Raw genomic sequence first — 18,462 nt, 5'->3', positions numbered from 1 at the left:
AAAATTGGCTCTATTGAGAACATCCTGGCTTCCATGCACACCTCTCTTGGACTCTACCAAAAAGCCTTGTATGGAACATTTATTCATTAAAAAAATCCAAATAATATTAAATTAAACAAATCAAAATGAAATTTATTATTAACAAGAAGTTATTGACTTATTTATGTGATATTTCTTTTTCCATTATTTTATGTGTGTTACGTTGTCTGGTTTCGTGTCAATAATCAATATTATGGGACTTATATTCATAAATGCGACCTCGCATATTAAACAAAAAAAAAAATGCGACCTCGCATAATTCCTCTCACTGACACCTCATATTTCATTTCACTATACATATCTTGTAGAGACTAGAGAGTCCAACTTTCACTTTCACTTCTTCTTCTTCTTCTCCCTAAAAAGGTAAACAAAAATCCCACCAAGCAAGCAACCAAGCAATCCATATCCATGGAATCAGTGGCTGATTTGAAGCTCACCCTTCTGCTTTTATTTGCTGCTATTATATCTTTGGTTCTTGTACCTTCCGCTCAAGCCACCACCACAGATGTCAAATACTGCGGTCAGTTCCATTTTTTTTTTCTTTCACTGTTATTGCGTACCATCTTATCAATCAGTTGGGCTATTGAAATCTTTAATTCTTATATGTTAAAGGGTTTTCAGATCTTTGCTTTTATTTGGGTATTAAGCATAAGTTTGTAAATGATTAATTTTTCCCAGAGAAAAAAAGATGTTTTTGTTTTTTTTTTTTTGTTTCTTTTAAATTAATGGGATTTTGTGGAATTGTGCAGATAAGAAAGCTGATTACCCTGTGAAGGTCTCTGGTGTTGTGGTATCACCCAACCCAGTGGTGTCAGGCAAGCCAGCCACCTTTAACATCTCAGCCACAACTGGTAATTGCTTAAAATTTTATTTTATTTTATTTATATGTTTTCTTTGTTTAGGAAAGTATTGATTTATGTGGCTTTGATATAAGTAAGCTTGGATCGTATAACTTGTTACATGTTTTGATTTTCCAAATACTATGAATTTGATCAAATCCAGAGAGTTCCTTTTTCCCTTTTTGTCTTCTGCATGTGCATTAATTAATTTATGTGCCATCGGACATATATTTTGCTAATCTTTTGTGAGGTGAGCTTACTACCCTTTATCTTTCATGCAGGTAAACCCATCTCCAGTGGGAAAGTTGTCATTGACGTTTCTTACTTTGGGGTGCACGTCCATACAGAAAATCATGATCTTTCTGAGGAGATAAGCTGTCCTATTGCAGCAGGAAAGTTTGTGCTCTCTCACAGCCAAACTTTACCTGGATTTACACCACCTGTAAGTCTCATTTTACTAGATTTAAACTCTTGCTCTATGTATTGATATTTAAGGTGAACTCTTCAAACATTCTCACTGTGTGTATGCTGAATTATACATTAACTCGAACAAAGCTTTAATCGATTGCCAATTATTGTAGGAAAAATGATTTGTGAATGTAGATATACAATCTTGCCCCGTTGGCTTATAGCTATACCCTCTATCCTTTCCCATGGGAAGGAGGTGCTGTTTGAGTTAGAGCTTATTGGCAAACATAGTTAAAGAATTCACAGTGTTTTAACCCATGACTTCACCCTCTACCCCTTCTTATGGGGGAGGAGGTGCCATTTGAGCTAGAGCTCATTGGTGACATGGTTAAAGAATTTACATCAACCTAGTTTGGATAAATTTTATTTCCTTATCCCTTATTCTGTGAAGTAGTTGTTATTTCTTCTTACGTCATCCATGAACCCCAGAATATGTTGCGATGGATGATGCATCAACAGATGACAGAATCCATGCATTTTCTGCTGCCCTCATGCATCATGTTGCTGTCACTCTTACTTTTTTCCATTTATTGAAACTGAATTATGCATCATTCAGAAAGAGTCAACTTCTTGCCTGTTTCAGATGATGGTGAACAGTCTTGTCTTTCTCTAACTTTGCAGATCTTTAATTTGTTAACTGTCATGGTCAAAGTTCCTTTGCAGGTCTTTCTGTAACCAGATGGTGTTGGAGATGTACCTGCTATTTTATAGCTGTATTGATTAGTTTAAAGATTCTTGGGGTTACAATACCATTAGTATTATAGTTATTTCCCTTTTCAGTATAAATCATCATACATTGTTGAGCTGTACTTACCTTGCATCTTTTCACTGCTAAAGACCTTTATGTCTGTTGTGATTCAATTCGTCTGGACGTTAAGTTAATCTGCGACCAAAATTTCATCTGTAAAGATGAGATGCATATCCTTCACCTTGCCCATGCCTGGAATTTGAAATTTGTGTCTAAACATATGAATTCCCTTATTTGTTTTTTGGTGCGAGCCTGAGATCAACCTCTCTTTCCCCCCCACCAAAAAAAGAAACCACTCTTCTTAAGGAAAAATTTTCAGTTTCTTGATCATGAGTATTTTACCTTCGTGTTTTGGTTGTCTTATCTTCAATTTTGGCCTGTAGCTCAATTTCTCATTTTTAAAGGGGAATCTGGAGTGTGCTTCTAAGTCCTCAACCTTTACCAATGCTTTGAATTTTTGTTTCTTTTGTTATTTAAGTCTTGAGTTTTTCCTTGGATTGTTTATCATGGATTGTTTATTATATGGTCATTTGCTTCAATTTAGCATATTTTGCATGGAGTTTATTCTGCATAAAAATTGTGCAATCCCTTATTCTCTTTTGATAAGTTAGAAGTAATATTAAAAAATTTAGAAAGAGCACCACCAAGTGCACAGGTTGTGTAAGGGGCACCAAAAATAAACTAAATTTACAACAATCAAGAAACTAAAGCTTATTAGAGAATAAATAACCATTTATAGCGGGCATTCAACAATACGAGGAACATAAAAAGATCTTTTGGCTTGTTCAATTCCTTCAAACATTCAGTATTTTGTTCTTTTCAAATAGTCCATATTATGCACAGAGGGATCTCATTCCAAATATCACTGCTGTGGTGCCTAGAAAAGTGCTCCTTAACAGACCAACAAATCAACTACCCTATTAGACACAACCCACTGCACCCCAAATAAATATCACACTAGAGATAATTCTCTAGCAATTTCACAATGTAGAAGTAAATGATCAACTTTTTCACCATCCTTGCTCATACAATACCATTCTACAACTTTCTTCTTCATGAGTTATCTAACAAAAGAATTTTCCCTAAAGCAGTTGTCCATGTAAAAGAAGCCACTTCTCAGGGATTTTAACCTTCCAAATGCTTTTCCAAGGAAAAGAATGCACACCTCCAGCATTAGCACTTTATAGAGGGATTTTACCTCTAATAATGTGCTTTATGTTGCTACCCAGCAGATATGGTATTCAGAATCCCTTCTAATCTTTGTTGCAAACTTGGAATAGTTGAAGTTGAAGAAATCTGTAAGAATATCCTTCTCCCAATCTTGAATAGCTCCAATAAAAGTGATATCCCAATGACAGTTGCCTGCATTCCAGCTCATGTAATCCACCACAGAAGCTTCCTTACTTTGAGTTTGTAAAATCTAGAAATGCATCCTTCAGAACCCCATCCCCACACCACCAGTCATGCCAAAAACAAACATTGATACCACTACCAACCTTAAAAATTGATGAATCTGAAAAAATATCTACAGTCCTTTCTAAAATGCTTCCAAAGACATACACCACAAGGACCCTGACCCACCCTCGAGGACCAGTCACCCCGTTCATTACCATATCTTTGTCCACTACTTTCCTCCAAAGAGAATCTCTCTTTGTGGCCAAACATTAATGACAAATTCCATTCCAATGTTTATTGAGTCTATATCTTTTTGTAAATATATATATATATATATTTATATATATATTTTGTAATTCTTTTGGCTACGTTGTGCCCCTTTTGCATGAAGTAGTATTTTTTCAATAAAATTCTTATTACTTATCCAAAAATAAAATGGAAAATTTACCGCTGTGTGCTTGTGGTGGGTTTAAGGTTAGGAGAATTTGTGGTTTTAGGGTTTAGAATTATAGAAGAGAGAGTTGTAGGTCTATACTTGTTTTAGGATTTTAGCTTTGATACCAAATTGATGTAGGACAAATTGGAATTTGTCCTACATGTGCTTGCGGTGGGTTTGGCATTGGGACAATTTGTGGATATGGGGTTAGAATTGTTGAAGAAACCTTTATGGGGTTGTGTTAGGAATTAAAAGGTGGTTTGATGAATTATTTGATGGTTATTTGTTAAAATAAAGCGTGTGGGGTTTTAGGTTTTGATAGGTGAAAGAAATCTGAACAGTGCCTCAAGAAAGAAGATGAGAAAAAGAAGAGAAAGGGAGAAAAGAACAATAAGGCCAACATGCCTCATTACTTAAACATTCAATATTTTATAGATCAATTTCATCTATTCTTTGAGTACATTGAGCATAAATATATACAATAACTCTTTCTTGTTCTAGTAGCATTATGGCTTTTTGTTTGATTATTAAACTAAAAATTTAATAAAAGACATACTTGGACTCAAAAGAAAATACTAAAATACTTTTCTTTTCTTTTTAAAAAAAATTTTTAAAAATGATCAAAGAAAGAAAAAGAAAATACTAAATACTTATGATCTCCTAGTTTGACAGTGTTTGATGGTCCCAGCAAAATGATGTTAAATTATTAATTTACCCTTGTTCATTTTCCTATCAGTTTTTCTCTCCATTTGGGCTGGATAAGGGTGTGTGGGCCCAGAGAAAGAACATCACCACACTCCCCATTTTACATCCTCCCTAAAATCGCTCAAACCAAACAGATTAATGTATTAAAGTGTTTCATTTTCCTTCTCCTCTCACAGGATTATAGAAATAAAGACCTTCAATGGTATTTTTCACTTCATGTATTGCTTTTTCTTTCGTTTTTATGTTGCATCCACATGTATATGAAAAATCAACAATCATGACCTGAACCAAATAAATTTTGTTGGGAGCAGCATTTTCCTAGGTCTATAGCTCTTTCTAATCTAGATTTTTTAGTCTGTTGTATATGTCTGCACTCCACCTTCACTTATCTGACTATAGGTCTTTTGGGAAGTTCCATTAATCTTTTTTGCATAGTTTGTATCCTACATGAAAAATCAACAGTCTTATCATGAAGCAAATAAATTTTGTGGGGAGCAGCATTTTCCTAGGTCTATAACTCTTTCTTATCTAGTTTTTTAATCTGTTGTATATGTCTGTATTCCACCTTCACTTATCTGACTATAGGTCTTTTGGGAAGTTCCATATCTTTTTTTTTGAATAGTTTGTATCCTACTTTGAGCTTTGAATTTTATGATTTTATTAACAATTGACTTTGAGCCAGGAGTAAAAACTTGCTAAATCAGCTTCAATTTTTAACACTGCTATTGCTACATAATGATTAGTGAGATTTTCACACTTTAAAATCCCCTCCTCCCCAGTGTGGTGTTGATTGATTGTGAACTATTGAGAGAGAACCGAGGGAAAGGGAAAAAAAAATATTGGTCTTTTACATATATATGGACGTAATTATGTAAGTATCCTCTTTCATGTGGATTCATATGCATGGCTAAGAGAAGGCAAACTTGCAAATCAGTAATTTCCATTCCTTCTTTCATTGTCAGTCCAATATAACAGTTTAACCTATCATTTTTTATTTTTTTTTATTTTACTCTAGTGTTTCACATCAACCAGCTGATGGTTTGTGGTATTCACAGGGCTCTTACACTCTTAAGATGACACTGGAGGATGGTAACAATCAACTGTTGACCTGCATTAGCTTCAAATTCAGTATCAGCTTTGGATCTTCAGTGTCTGATAGTTGAATACCTTGCTCATGTTTGCGGTGTTGCATTGTGGTGTTGATTAGAAAATGACTTGCGGCCATGAAGCTATAAGGTATCCAAAACTTTGAACATGTATGGAAAAACCACCTATTTGTTGGTTTTACCAGTTTCAGCACAAAACCGTAAATAAAAGTGGTGTATTGTATGTGCTATTCTCAGACTAAAGAAAGACACTTGAGAGCTAAAAATGTAATTACTTTGTGTGAGGTGTGGATATGTTAATGTTGTCTTTGTTAGCTTAACCATGCTTTCCATCGTTTTCACCATATGCAGATCATAGTACATCCTCCTCAGAAGCTTGACTTTTTAATAATTTGATAATGGAACTGAATATTAAAGATGGTGGTGAGCTTGGCCTCTCCTTTGTACCTCTTAACTACATCTGAACTAGTACTATGTGTGAACCTAGATCATCTTGATGCCTCTGGCTTTAACCTGTATAAGATTGCAGGGGAAATAACCAAATTCTACTGGCAAGTATTAATTTTGTTATCTAGGAAAGTTGAAACTATACTCGGTTTAATCAAATCCTTCCCGCATTTGGTCTAGAAAACCAAGGTGTCAAAATCAGATATTCAAGCAGTCGTTAAGGGGACTCTTGCTTTGAAGGATTAGTACCATCAATTTTCATCCAGTTTAATCAAATCATGATGTTGTGGCCCATGATCATTAGATGTTAGGAAATGAGCACCGCGTGCCAACTCTCCATAATATTTGTGCCCTTTTCAAAGTAACAACCGAAATTTGAGGTAAACGAGAAGAATGGAATCGGAATTGGCATAAATGAAGACAATCCAAGGAAAAATGCTTGGAGATGTAAAGGTGAAATGATATTTCCTCCTGCACTGGACAATTAAACAAATAGAAAAGAATTTCGTTTACAAAAGATTAATTCCAAGCAGTCATTTGAATTTTTTTACAGGAATTTAGAGAGACATTATATCTAAATAATGCATAATTGGAATAAGAATTTTGGTGATCACTTCTCACTATTTCCAAAATTCTGTCTATTGTTTAGTTCAAATTGATTTTCTCAAAAATACAAATTAAAGACAAAAGTATCTAAAGATTTACCCTTTGGTGGTTACACCTTGAGATGAGGGAAAAAAAAATGATTGTTCAAGACCCAACTTGTCGCATGATGAATAACCTCACTTTTTGACTCTCGATCCTTTGCCCTCGGATACTTGTATATTGGAGTAAGGAACCTCTTATAAACGTCCTAGGCATACCTCTAAAATGCAACTAATGTAAAAACTTCTTTTGACCGACAGTCCAAATACACAATATATCACTTTCCTTTTTGACAATTATCATATTGATCATCCGTACAGACCTAAAATTATCAAACTTCATTAGTACTAAAGCCTAAGTTAAACATGTTGCGGTGTCCCATTGCCTTACTCTCCACTGCATCAAAACTCCAACATACTGCTTAAGCCTACGTTGCTATGCTCTAAATTGACCCCCATTCAAGACTCGGCATTCAGCTCAGGTACATTGCAGGACAGCAGCCTGCTCTCAATTACGATTTAGCTCAGGTAATTCACATTCTCACACGATGCAATTTCAAATTTATGCTCCAATAATGCTCACAAATGGAATAGTACTTTATCTTTCATTTAACAAGATCATGTTTATCAGTCAATAAGCTGAGAAAAAAACTAGTACTGATCTGAGTACCAAATGTCAGAGTTAGATGCATGAATTGGGAAAAATAAGTATTAGAAGAGACCTAATGCAATTGATGGCGATGACGCTGAGGACATCCACAGCATATCAACACCACCTAATTGCCGTATGAGATCCTAATTTTAATTGCAGTACAACACACCATTATCAGTAAAATAACCTAAATGAAACAAGAAAAATAGGAAGAGAATCTATAATTTGAGAATTTAAGCCTACAAACAGACTTTTCAACAGTTAACTTGAGACGCCTTGGGCCCATGGGATGTCTCCTCACAACCCACCGGATGGTTTTTTATGGGATTTGACCCATCTACGTTCTCCTGAATGCTACTGTTATTAGCTTTGGTTTCTGCCACACCGACCAGATTCTCAGCAAGAGAGTCCTCTTTTCCTTCTTTGTCCATCTCACACTCCTTTTCAACCTTCCCATCTGCTGCAGAAACTTGTGAGGGTGGTGCTTCAGGCTCTGATGGCAGCTTATTAGCCTCCTCTTTATTTTCCTTTGTCACTGGTGCCAGCTGTGAGTCAAACTTGATCTCTTCTTCCTTTGCATCAGAAGTAGTCTTCTTTTCAGCTTCCTGATTTTCCAATTTAGCCGAAGCTTCAGGCTCTGTCAGTTTTTTCTCAGCTTCCTCCGACGCTGGAGTTGGCAGTGAGTTATTCACAACCTCTTCTTCCTTCGCATCAGAAGTCTTATCAGCAGCTGTCTTGTTCTCTACTTTTTCAATATCCATTTCATCGACTTTTTCCTCAGCTTTAGGTTCAGTGTCTTTTTCCCCCACATCCTCTTTACCTTTCAGCTCCACTTCCTCATTTGCTTCCCCAGCTGCAGCATCTAATTTCTCTTCATCATTATCATCCTTCTCTTTTGCTCCCTTCTTAGCACTCCTTTTCTTAGGAGGTTCAGCTTCTGGCGATTCTGTTGCTTTTGATTTCTGACTTATTCTTGAAGAACGCCTTGGAGTTCCACCTGTTGGCACATGACACAAGAGGTTTTTACTATGTCTAAGGCTTTTGTTCAACACAACACACATCATGCAAGCAAGTATGCCACACACACACACACACACACACACACACAACACACAGGAACCTGTGCTCCAGTCAAACTCAGAACTAGAATGGCCTCCAGGGTGAGATTTGAGATACTGATCTAATTGTCTTTTGCTCTTGATCTCTTCACCTGTAGGTGAAACAAAAACTACCTCATTCCTCCTTGGTGTCCCACTCTTCTTTGGATTAAACTGTAAGCACAGGAAAAGATTCTTAGAACCAAAAGAGTCCCAAAATAATAAAGCATACCAAACAATCCAACATTGACATACAAAACTATAAAGTAGTATCAAAGAAACCATAAATTAAGCAATGTCAGTCATCACCTCCTAAAGCATGTAGGGCCAACTACACCATATCAGCAACATACTGTCATAAATTGAGTGTTTATCAACAAAAAAATTGTGCGTCGAATGAAAAGTGAAACATAAAAAGCCCTTTCTGTGTTATTAGTAAAGCCTAAATGCCCTGCAATCTTTCTAGAGCGCTAACAAGCAAGAAAACGGATGCACTAATGCTTTTTTTCTTCAAAATTTCAAGGAAGCTTTGAAAATCAATATAAATGGGAGGGAAAATAAATAAATAAAACAACTCTCTTGATGACAAGTTATAGGATCATTGCCATGAATGATTACAAAACAAATCATTTCTAGCCTGCCAGAAATAACCAGAAGAGACAACAAAATCGTAATATCCAGCCAAAGCCTTAAGGGATGCAATTGCTTTCCTTCCAAGCTGACCAATTATACGAAATGCAAAAATGGCAAATAATAATAACAACAATTTCTTATTTTGCTAAATTTGCACACCAAGCATCTTCCTACATTTATACGTCCAGATCATACGATGATCTACACTAAATCAACATGAAGTAAGCAAAAAAAGACTAATAAACAAGTTAGTCCGTGTTACCCTTAGCCACTGATTGAAAAGAATAATTCTAATCATGGAACTATAGAGCAGAGCTTGAGAAACTAGAATGAGTCAATCTCTGCACATGATCCTACTGATCCAATTTGTTAGTTTTCATCCAAATACCTCCAATGTGAGATCATCTATTTAGAGTTTCCCTATCTTTGGCCGTGCAAATGTAGAAAGAGGAGAGGAAAGAGAAGAAGTAATTAAACACAAAACTAAAATATGCACTCATATTCTTTATTCCTCTCAAACCTACCCAACGAAAGGTTATGATATATAGAATATCAATAACAGACAACTGCAAAAACTAACAATTCCAGCCAAGTTACAATACATAACAAACAAGAATATCTAAGAAATGCTATCAATAATTCTGAATTATTTGACCACTGCCCTAAAAATACAACTTCCACAATAAGTCTATAATGAAAAGGCAATATGCATGATGTTTCATAACTCAAACCTCTACCCAGAACTAAAGTAAGGATCACAAAATACCACTACATTGGAAAGAGGCTCACTAAAACCATGTTGAACTCAAAGAATCTCCCATGGAGCCAACAATAATGATTCTTGCACATTCAGAGAAATTCACATCAATAAATTGAACTATCCAGAGGGAATCTCAATTTTCACAAAACAAGGTGGATAAGCTATGGAAGCATGGACACTGGCACAAAACGGGGCATAGCATTTCTTAAAAAATTAGGACACGATATGGCAGGGATACGACAATTAATTAATTAATTGATATTTATTTTATATATATTTTTGGGCAAAATTTATGTTTATTTTAGGTTTTAAAAATAGGTAAAAGCCATTGAAATATTTGAAAACAAATATAAAATTAAATTAAAAGCAGTAATAGACAGCAAAGAAATTCAATGATTCCCATAAAATGATGTTTAAAGTAAAAATCAAGATTTAAAATAAATAACAATCAAAATTATTCAATTTACTAATAACAGACAATTTTTCAATAGTCATTTTACCTACATATCATTCAATTACAGATTTATATAAAAAAATTACAAGTGAATGATAAACATAATAACTTTATATGTATATTTTATAACAATTAATAAGAAAAATAAACAAACAAATGACTCAGTCCCTGCCACTACATTGTTTCTTCTTCTAAAATAAAAACAAAAGGAGTCTCAATAATTCTGCTTCCAGAATAAAACAAAAAGAAATAGAGTTTGCTTCTAGAATAAAAACAAAAAAGAAACAGTGTTTGAGAGAGAGAGAATCATATTATAACCGATAGGTCACCTTGCCATCGCGCTAATTGCCAAAGAGGTGTGATCGCACTACTGATAGATCACCAGTCATCAACCCAATCGCTAATCTAAGGCTGGCAAGCCGCAAGGCATGTGATGTGAAGGGAGAGAGAGAGAGAGAACGAGGCGATCGTGAAGATCTGTGAGAAAAGAAGAGATCTTGTGTTGTATAACCTTCAAGGGATGGTGGGGATCTTGCAAATCTCTGTTATATTCTTTTCTTTTCTTTTCTTTTTTGGCCCAGTCATGTCTCTACCATATATATATATTGCCGGACACTTAACAGACACATGCAGCAGTGTCAGTGGTGTGTCCATGTCTGACATGGGCACGCAGCCCATTTTGCTGAGCCTGTGCTTCCTAGGATGCAGCAACCTATTTCATTTTTCAACAATTAGTTGACATAACCCATTATATGAAACTCTCAACGTACATGAGGCATGTCAATTGCCATAAGATGAGGGAAAATCCCCAGCAAAGTGACAAATCATCCCATCATTCTATTTATGTAAAGAACCCTCTAGTAGTACTCTATCATAATTTGTCATGAAAGTCCTTGAAAGCACCTATTTTTTTGACAGGTAATCCACAAACCACCTTCTTTATCAACAAATTCCCAAAAGAAAATTACTTATATATAAGACATGAAAAACATGTTCTCAAGATCTAACTTGCTTTATTATGTAAACCAAAGGAGATCCAAAGGTTAGAGGTAGTGACCATCTTTTTTCAATGATATTGATGCTAGCAAAATCCACTGTATGTAGCAGCCATCCAAAAAGGTAGTGACCATATTTTTTCAATGACTACATTAATTCATGATATAATATCCCTACAACAGAAAAAATTACTTATACAATTACAAGACACAAACCTTTGAAACATAAACACTTTTCCCGGCATAGAAAGGGGGGGGGGGGGGGGGGGGGGGGTTGGGGGAACAGTTGACAACTACTCTTTCCAACTGTAATGCATTTTCTTGAACCTTTCTCCCTCCTATTGTCTTTTGAACTACTGTTCTTCAAATCTTGTCCAAAAGTCCTGTGAGGCTCTTATTCGCAATTTGAAGGAACCAAACATGAGCCATTGTGCCAAAGCATAAAAGCTATACTTGCTTTCATTCGGTCATAGATTATGAAGTAAGGACAAAGGTAGCAAGCCAGCCGCTGAAAATGGACCCAATCACGAACTTACCATGATCATATATGATTAGCACTCAACAAGAAAACCATCAATCAAGCTTTGTACATGCAAGAAATGATGATCCGGATAACAATAAAGTTGGCACTAGGGGTTGCTAGGAGTTGACAGGTTAGTTGGAATGGACACCAAACCAAGAGAAATAGTATTCATCATAAACTTGTTTACATAGGAGTACAATAGCACACATATATAGACTATTAGGACCAAACCCTAATTCTAATTGACTTAGAAACAAAAATGATTAAATTACAAAAATACCCTTGCCTTTCAGAAATCAAATATAATACTAATATCATAATTAACTACTAATACCTAAAATAAATTCTAATTGGCCAATAAAAATAAAATTGATTCCTAAAATAATATTTATTTGCCCATTCTGCATCATTATCCCCTAGCTAGAGAAAACTCGTACTCGATTTTTGAAGTGTTGAAGGATAAGAATTATGGCATGTGACACTAACACTAACTCTTGAATAACCTTTGACAACATTACAAACAGATAAGCCTTGCATTCCGTCACATCATTAAATTCGTATGATGTGGAATCGGCATTGCAAAAGTTACAACCTTATCTTGAGCCACAGAAAGCACAATTGTATCAAACTCCTCCATTCATACTTTTTATCTTCATGCACAATAGAAGTTGGATCAAACTCACTTTCATTACATGAGTACCCCCTAGCTTCTTGTTGCTCTCTAGTTGGACTTTCTCCTCATCATGCAACAAGAAATCCATGTTCTCTTTTTGTTCAGCCTCTAAAAGAAGTTTTTCTTGTTGCAAAAACATTAAAACATCTGTTGGCACTACTACTTATCTTTCAACACAAGATTTTGGTAGTTCAACATTATCGTCTCTCATATGCAAAGCGTTACCTTCGAGAGTATTTGGCAGCCTTTGAATGGAAGACTCCATGCATCCTAGTCAAGCCATCTAGTATATCAATAACTTCTCAACCAATGATGACAAACCTTGAACGACTTTCAATAGATTTTCTAGAGTTTGTGTCAAGGTAAACCAAGTTGGAGTGGTTTAGGACTAGAAATTATGCGAACACTCATCTTATCTTCTTCAAATTGTGCTATTGACTATATATTTTGTGCCTATATTGCTTCTTCAATCTATAAAAATTATCCTGATGAGATTGGGGTAAATATTTCTTTCAATAGGATTGGACTATATATTCCTCTATAAGTTTTTCTTTCATTCTTTCCCCATCAGTAATGGCAAGCTTGTACAATCTAAAGCAAAACTTCTCAATATCGTTCCAATAAACCACAGCTCCACCAATGAGTGTCATCTTTGCAGACCTTACTTCCTTATTATCTGGTAAATCTACTTGTTCAAAAAAATTGGTCCATCTCATGAAACCAAATTTTCAAAATCTATGGGTCTTGACAATAATCAGCTTGCCTCTAATATTACCATGGCTCACAAGAATATTTTCTCAACAAATAATTGTAACAGGAACCTAACTTAGGCTGCTGACTGAGCTGTCACTGGCCATGGACTTGCTTTGTTCTGTGCCCAACATCTATGGGCTTCAAATAGGTGTGGACTTATAGTTGTTTTGGACCTTGCAAAAGTATGGAACTAATGAAATTAACTATTCTTGCACATGTGGGCTGATGGAATTTACACATTGACCCCATAAAATAAGTCTTCAGTGGATGAATCAGCAACTACATCTACACTACATGGGCAATGCCAGCATGCTCACCATTTCCAACGTTGTCATCAAACACTTCCTCCACAGGTACTAAATAAATTTGGAACTAAAGGCCTGCTAATTATTTCCTACTGTAAGATGAACTTTTAGGGAGGCAAACCATTACTTACATTGATTTTCTAACTCAAAGCTTGCTAATTATTTTCTACAGTAAGATAGACTATTAGGGGAACAAACCTTTTTTGCAAATATACTCATTGATTTTTAAAATTAGCACAAGATGATCTACATGCTATTCCATTTCATGTCCAGGCATTGTCAACTATTTCTATTAGCAATTTCACACACTCTAATCCTGCTAGCATAAAATTTCATTTCCTCATATCAAAGATAATCTGCATTCTACTCCATATATGCTTAATTTGTTCTTCCAAGTCCAATCCACATTAAATCTCTTCTATTCATCAAATGCACCATATTGACTTCCACCATGCAACTAACAAAAACATTCCAGTTCGCAATCCCAATTTGCCAAGATTTTTTTCATACAGAAAACTTTATGAACTTTGTTCTCCACATTCATAATTATAGTGAGCTTAAAAAATAAAAAATTTACAGAGAACAACTTAACAAGTTGAGCAACAAAGAATAGAATCTACCACCCCCCCCCCCCCCCCAAAAAAAAAAAAAAAAATTGAAATCAAATTGATACTTACAAAAAAAAACAAAAAACAAAAACAATACCTCTGAAATCAAGATTGTTGCTATAATGTTGGCATCAAAGTTTGTTGCTATAATGTGATATATATCACATTTTGTCCAGCTAATTCCATAACAAAAACATGTCATTAGATCAAATACACAACTACTCCAAATTGACCCCAAAAAATGTAAAAGATCAAAATCATCCAACCAGGGACAGAGCTACATTAATTCATAGGGAGGCCATGCCACCCATCTTATCTTATTCCCATCCAAATTATGAAAATCCTGAGTCTACCACTAACAACAGCCATGTGTCTAACCATGGTACTTCAGCAAGAACTTCCTGATGGCAGCTCAAACTGCAAGCACTTGCAAAATACTTGTAATGCCTTCTATTATCAAGTTATCAATTGCTTAAAACAATTTACAGTTTTTTTAGTGATCTTAAAAGGTGATGAGAGAGGGAGAGCACCAGGAGATACTCTTTTTTAACACACACACACACCCCAAAAAAAAAAAAACAATAAACATCTTAAAAAATAACAATAATACATTGTATTGTCAAATCTTGACATAAACATCTTAAAAAATACATTGAATGGAAATTGGAAGCATGGACTAATCTAGACAGAGGAAAAAAAAATTGAACACACACCATATACTGATCAAACAATTAATTCTATGATATAACAGAAACAAATGAACGTCTGCATGGTAGCAAAGATAGAGTCCAGAATTGCTCTTTAATAACATATAAAAGTTCATGTCTGAGGCAAGTGGTATTCAGTATCAGACAAAACCTTGACTGTTAGCTATATGCATCAGCTGAAATAGCGATAAACTACTATAAAACCCAACAGTAATGAGCTCTTCTACCATATTAATACCATTACCAATACTAAAACTCAAAACTATGATCACTGAAGCAGGGGCGGAGCTACATGTTAGGGTGGGGGGGCCATGTTTTTGAAAATTCCTTTTTACTATATAGAAATATTTAATATTTTAATAATTAGCATTCAAAAATGGGACTTGGTCCCCCCAAATATTTGAGTTGGAATGTTCTTAAAAAAATTGTTCAATTTGTCTAGTAGTTATAGAGAACGTATTGTTTCTCAAAATCATTTTTTATGGTAAAATGTGTTTTCATATTTCTTAAAGTTTTGGATCATTTATGTCTTTGAACACTTCATTAATTCAATTGAAATGTTTTTACTCACAATGGTAGACAATTTGGTAACTTATATTGAAAATGAAAACTTTAAGGATTTCACTATGGAAGATGGTGAAAGATTAATTATATTCCATTAAGAAAGATACTAATTTCTATGTATGTGTCTAGATGCATGTGTTTGTGTATGTGTATGAAAGTCTGTATAGACTAATAAATTAGCAACACAAATTGGCCCCCCCCAAACAAAAATTTATGGCTCCGCCCCTACACTGAAGTTGAAGTGAATTCTTGGTGGGCCCAATACCATTAATCATAAGAGCAGTATGCATAATAAAATTCTTTAGTTTTAGACCATAACAGTGAATTGTCCCGCATTACAGCTAGACCCGCTTGTATTTTTTATTTTATTTTATTTCCACTCTAATTTAAAAGCCATTAAATGAAATTAATTCAATGTCCAGCCACGCACGTAGTTACTAAAGATGGACTTGCCGGCCTGGATTTGAGACTACTAATAGAAAAATCAACAGTGTTTCTTTTTAAGGAAACTTCCATTTTAGTGAAATTTTATTTAATGGGAAAAGTTAAATAATGCCCTTTTTTCTTTTTCTTTTTCTTTTTTTGAGATAAACTAATGCCCTAAGGGCATTGGTTTAGAAAATTTTTATAAAAAATTTCCTAAAATAGTCCATTACTAAATGCCCTAAGGGCACTTGATAACTGGACCCTGAATCGATTTACGAGCTGACACTTCAGAAGTCAAAATTTCTACAACTTCAATAAATTAAAGCTCCATAAAAGCATAATTAAGGAAATTTCAAGGAAGCAACTAGGAAAACATAATGAAGACACTCAGACCTAATAACTCAAAATATAAAGTAACAGAGAAAATTAATTGCGTAATTAATTAAAAATTTAAAACAGGAAAAAAAAAATTCAACACCAACGTTCAAAAATAATAGTTTAATTATTCAGTTATTTCTAGCCCTAAATAACAGAGTAGAGAAAAGAATCACTAGCAACGTTCAAAAAAGCCACGAGAATTCAAAGAATAACGTGAAAAACCACAATTCACAAACGCAGAGCTAGAACTTCACACAAAAAATTGGCAGAAAATTCAGAAAACTCAACCGAATTATGCAAGTTAGCAAGTTCGTAAGAGGGAGATAGAGAGCGCAAATTAGGGCACAAAGGAAAAAACAAAAATCAAAGAGAAAGAGAGAGAGAGAGAGAGAGAGAGATAGAGAAGCAGAGTGACCGAACCAGCTTCTTCCAGCCTTCTGGAGCAGGGAGCTCGACCGGAACGGCGTCGTTGTGATTCTCCACCGCGTTCGCTTCGCCACTCGCCATTGTCTTTCTCTCTCTCTCTCTCTCTCTCTCTCTCTCTTCGAGCACTCTTTCGCTTTCCCGCTCACCAAATTTCTCTCTCTCTCTCGCTCTGACTGAGTTCGAAAAAAAGAGAAAAGAAAACGCGAAAATGAAAATTCGTGACGAGATATGTGTATTTATAGGTGAGGCGTGTTTATCTCTCGCTTTCTCCGTTTCTGTCTCTTATTATCTCTCTCTCTCTCTCTCTCTCTCTATATTTTGTTCAGATATGGGGTGCGAAATGGCGGTATCTGGACGTGACGAAATGTATGAAGTGGATTTGATTAGTTGTGGGTTACGTCCGTTATTAACTGTTTTTGATATAGTGTTCGAATCCGCCACGTATCTAGGATCTTGCCTTGCCTGCTTTTTTTTTTTCTTTTTCTTTTTCTTTTTTTTCTACTTGTGCGGTTAGGTGGGCCAAGGCACGTGTTTGTCGAATATTGAGTAATTCTAACCTGCAAATATTTTGACACCCCTCCTTCATTTTTTTTTTTTTTTTTTTTGGAAGACCTCCTTCATTCTTTTAAAACAAAGATTTATAAACTCTTTTATATGGATTTGTATCTAATTTTAGAATAACAATCTAAGATTACAATTTTGATCTATGCTTGTTTATTTTTTTCTTTTTAATTTAACATATTTGTTTATACATAGTTTTTTATTTTATTTTAACAAATAGGATAAAGAGATTTGATTTTTGGAGAATCTAATTTATGTTCGATTAAAGGTGGTGATGAATTTGATCACAATTAAGACATAGACCGACCAAAGCTAATCAACATATGAAAAATACTAGATGAGCCACCAAGGGTTGATGGTGAAGAACTCTCGGATGCCTAAATCAGCAAGGGTTTCTAACATAATAATATAGAAAACATTGATACTTTGAGGTTAAAGGCCTGATTGATAGGAGAATTTTTGTTTTTGTTTTCAAAACAATATAAAAGCAATTTTCAAAAAATTGAACTTGAAACTAGTTTTAAGATAATGATTTTTATATTATACATGTTTGGCTCCTACTTTTAAGAAAAATTTTCAAAATACTAAAAACAAAAAATAATTGTTTGGGTGACCATTTCTATTTTTGAGATTTAAAAAAAAAAAAAAACTTTTTTACAAAAAAGTAACATATAAAATCTTTATATTACTTCTTGTTTCTTTTTTTTTTTTTTTTTTTTTTTTTTTGTGGATAATGATAAGGAAATAGATCTCATCATGTACTTTTTTTTTTTTTTTTTTACTAATAAGTTTCAAATTTGAAGTGTGTAAATTCTTTTTGTGATATAGATAAGTTCCTTAATTTAAGAGATAAAAGAGTTTGGACAAATATGTGGGGTCCACTATGTTCAATTTATTTACAACTATATCATTAAAAATATTTTTTGAATCTTGAAAACACATCCTTAGCCGTTTTCAAAATCCTACTTTAAACCGGAAAATAGGATACTGTTTTCTAAAAACTGTATTTAGAAAATATTAGCCAAACAATAAACTCAAGTATAGGACTCACCATTTTATGGATTACAAAATATATATATATATATATATATATTTAAATACTCTTACCAAACAGGCCCTA

The 18,462-nt window shown here is 34.4% G+C and overlaps 2 protein-coding genes across 2 annotated transcripts; one reads left to right on the top strand and one right to left on the bottom strand.

Moving 5' to 3' along the window:
- The first annotated feature begins 297 nt into the window (after nt 1–297).
- LOC126724783 (uncharacterized) lies at nt 298–6,056 on the top strand. The gene is made up of 4 exons (XM_050429176.1): nt 298–559; nt 789–890; nt 1,160–1,320; nt 5,686–6,056. Exons 1-4 carry the CDS (start codon nt 448–450, stop codon nt 5,791–5,793), a joined length of 483 nt encoding a protein of 160 aa, XP_050285133.1. The 5' UTR covers nt 298–447; the 3' UTR covers nt 5,794–6,056.
- A 1,347-nt stretch (nt 6,057–7,403) lies between these two features.
- LOC126724775 (methyl-CpG-binding domain-containing protein 11-like) lies at nt 7,404–17,098 on the bottom strand. The gene is made up of 3 exons (XM_050429167.1): nt 16,776–17,098; nt 8,600–8,750; nt 7,404–8,476 (listed from the first exon to the last, which is right to left on the bottom strand). Exons 1-3 carry the CDS (start codon nt 16,860–16,862, stop codon nt 7,734–7,736), a joined length of 981 nt encoding a protein of 326 aa, XP_050285124.1. The 5' UTR covers nt 16,863–17,098; the 3' UTR covers nt 7,404–7,733.
- Between the last annotated feature and the right edge of the window lie 1,364 nt (nt 17,099–18,462).

Source organism: Quercus robur, chromosome 1 (genome assembly GCF_932294415.1).
Source record: "Quercus robur chromosome 1, dhQueRobu3.1, whole genome shotgun sequence".
In the NCBI taxonomy this organism is placed as follows: Eukaryota; Viridiplantae; Streptophyta; class Magnoliopsida; order Fagales; family Fagaceae; genus Quercus; species Quercus robur.
Note: the sequence above shows the minus strand (reverse complement) of the source record. Positions and strands in the feature narration are given on the sequence as shown.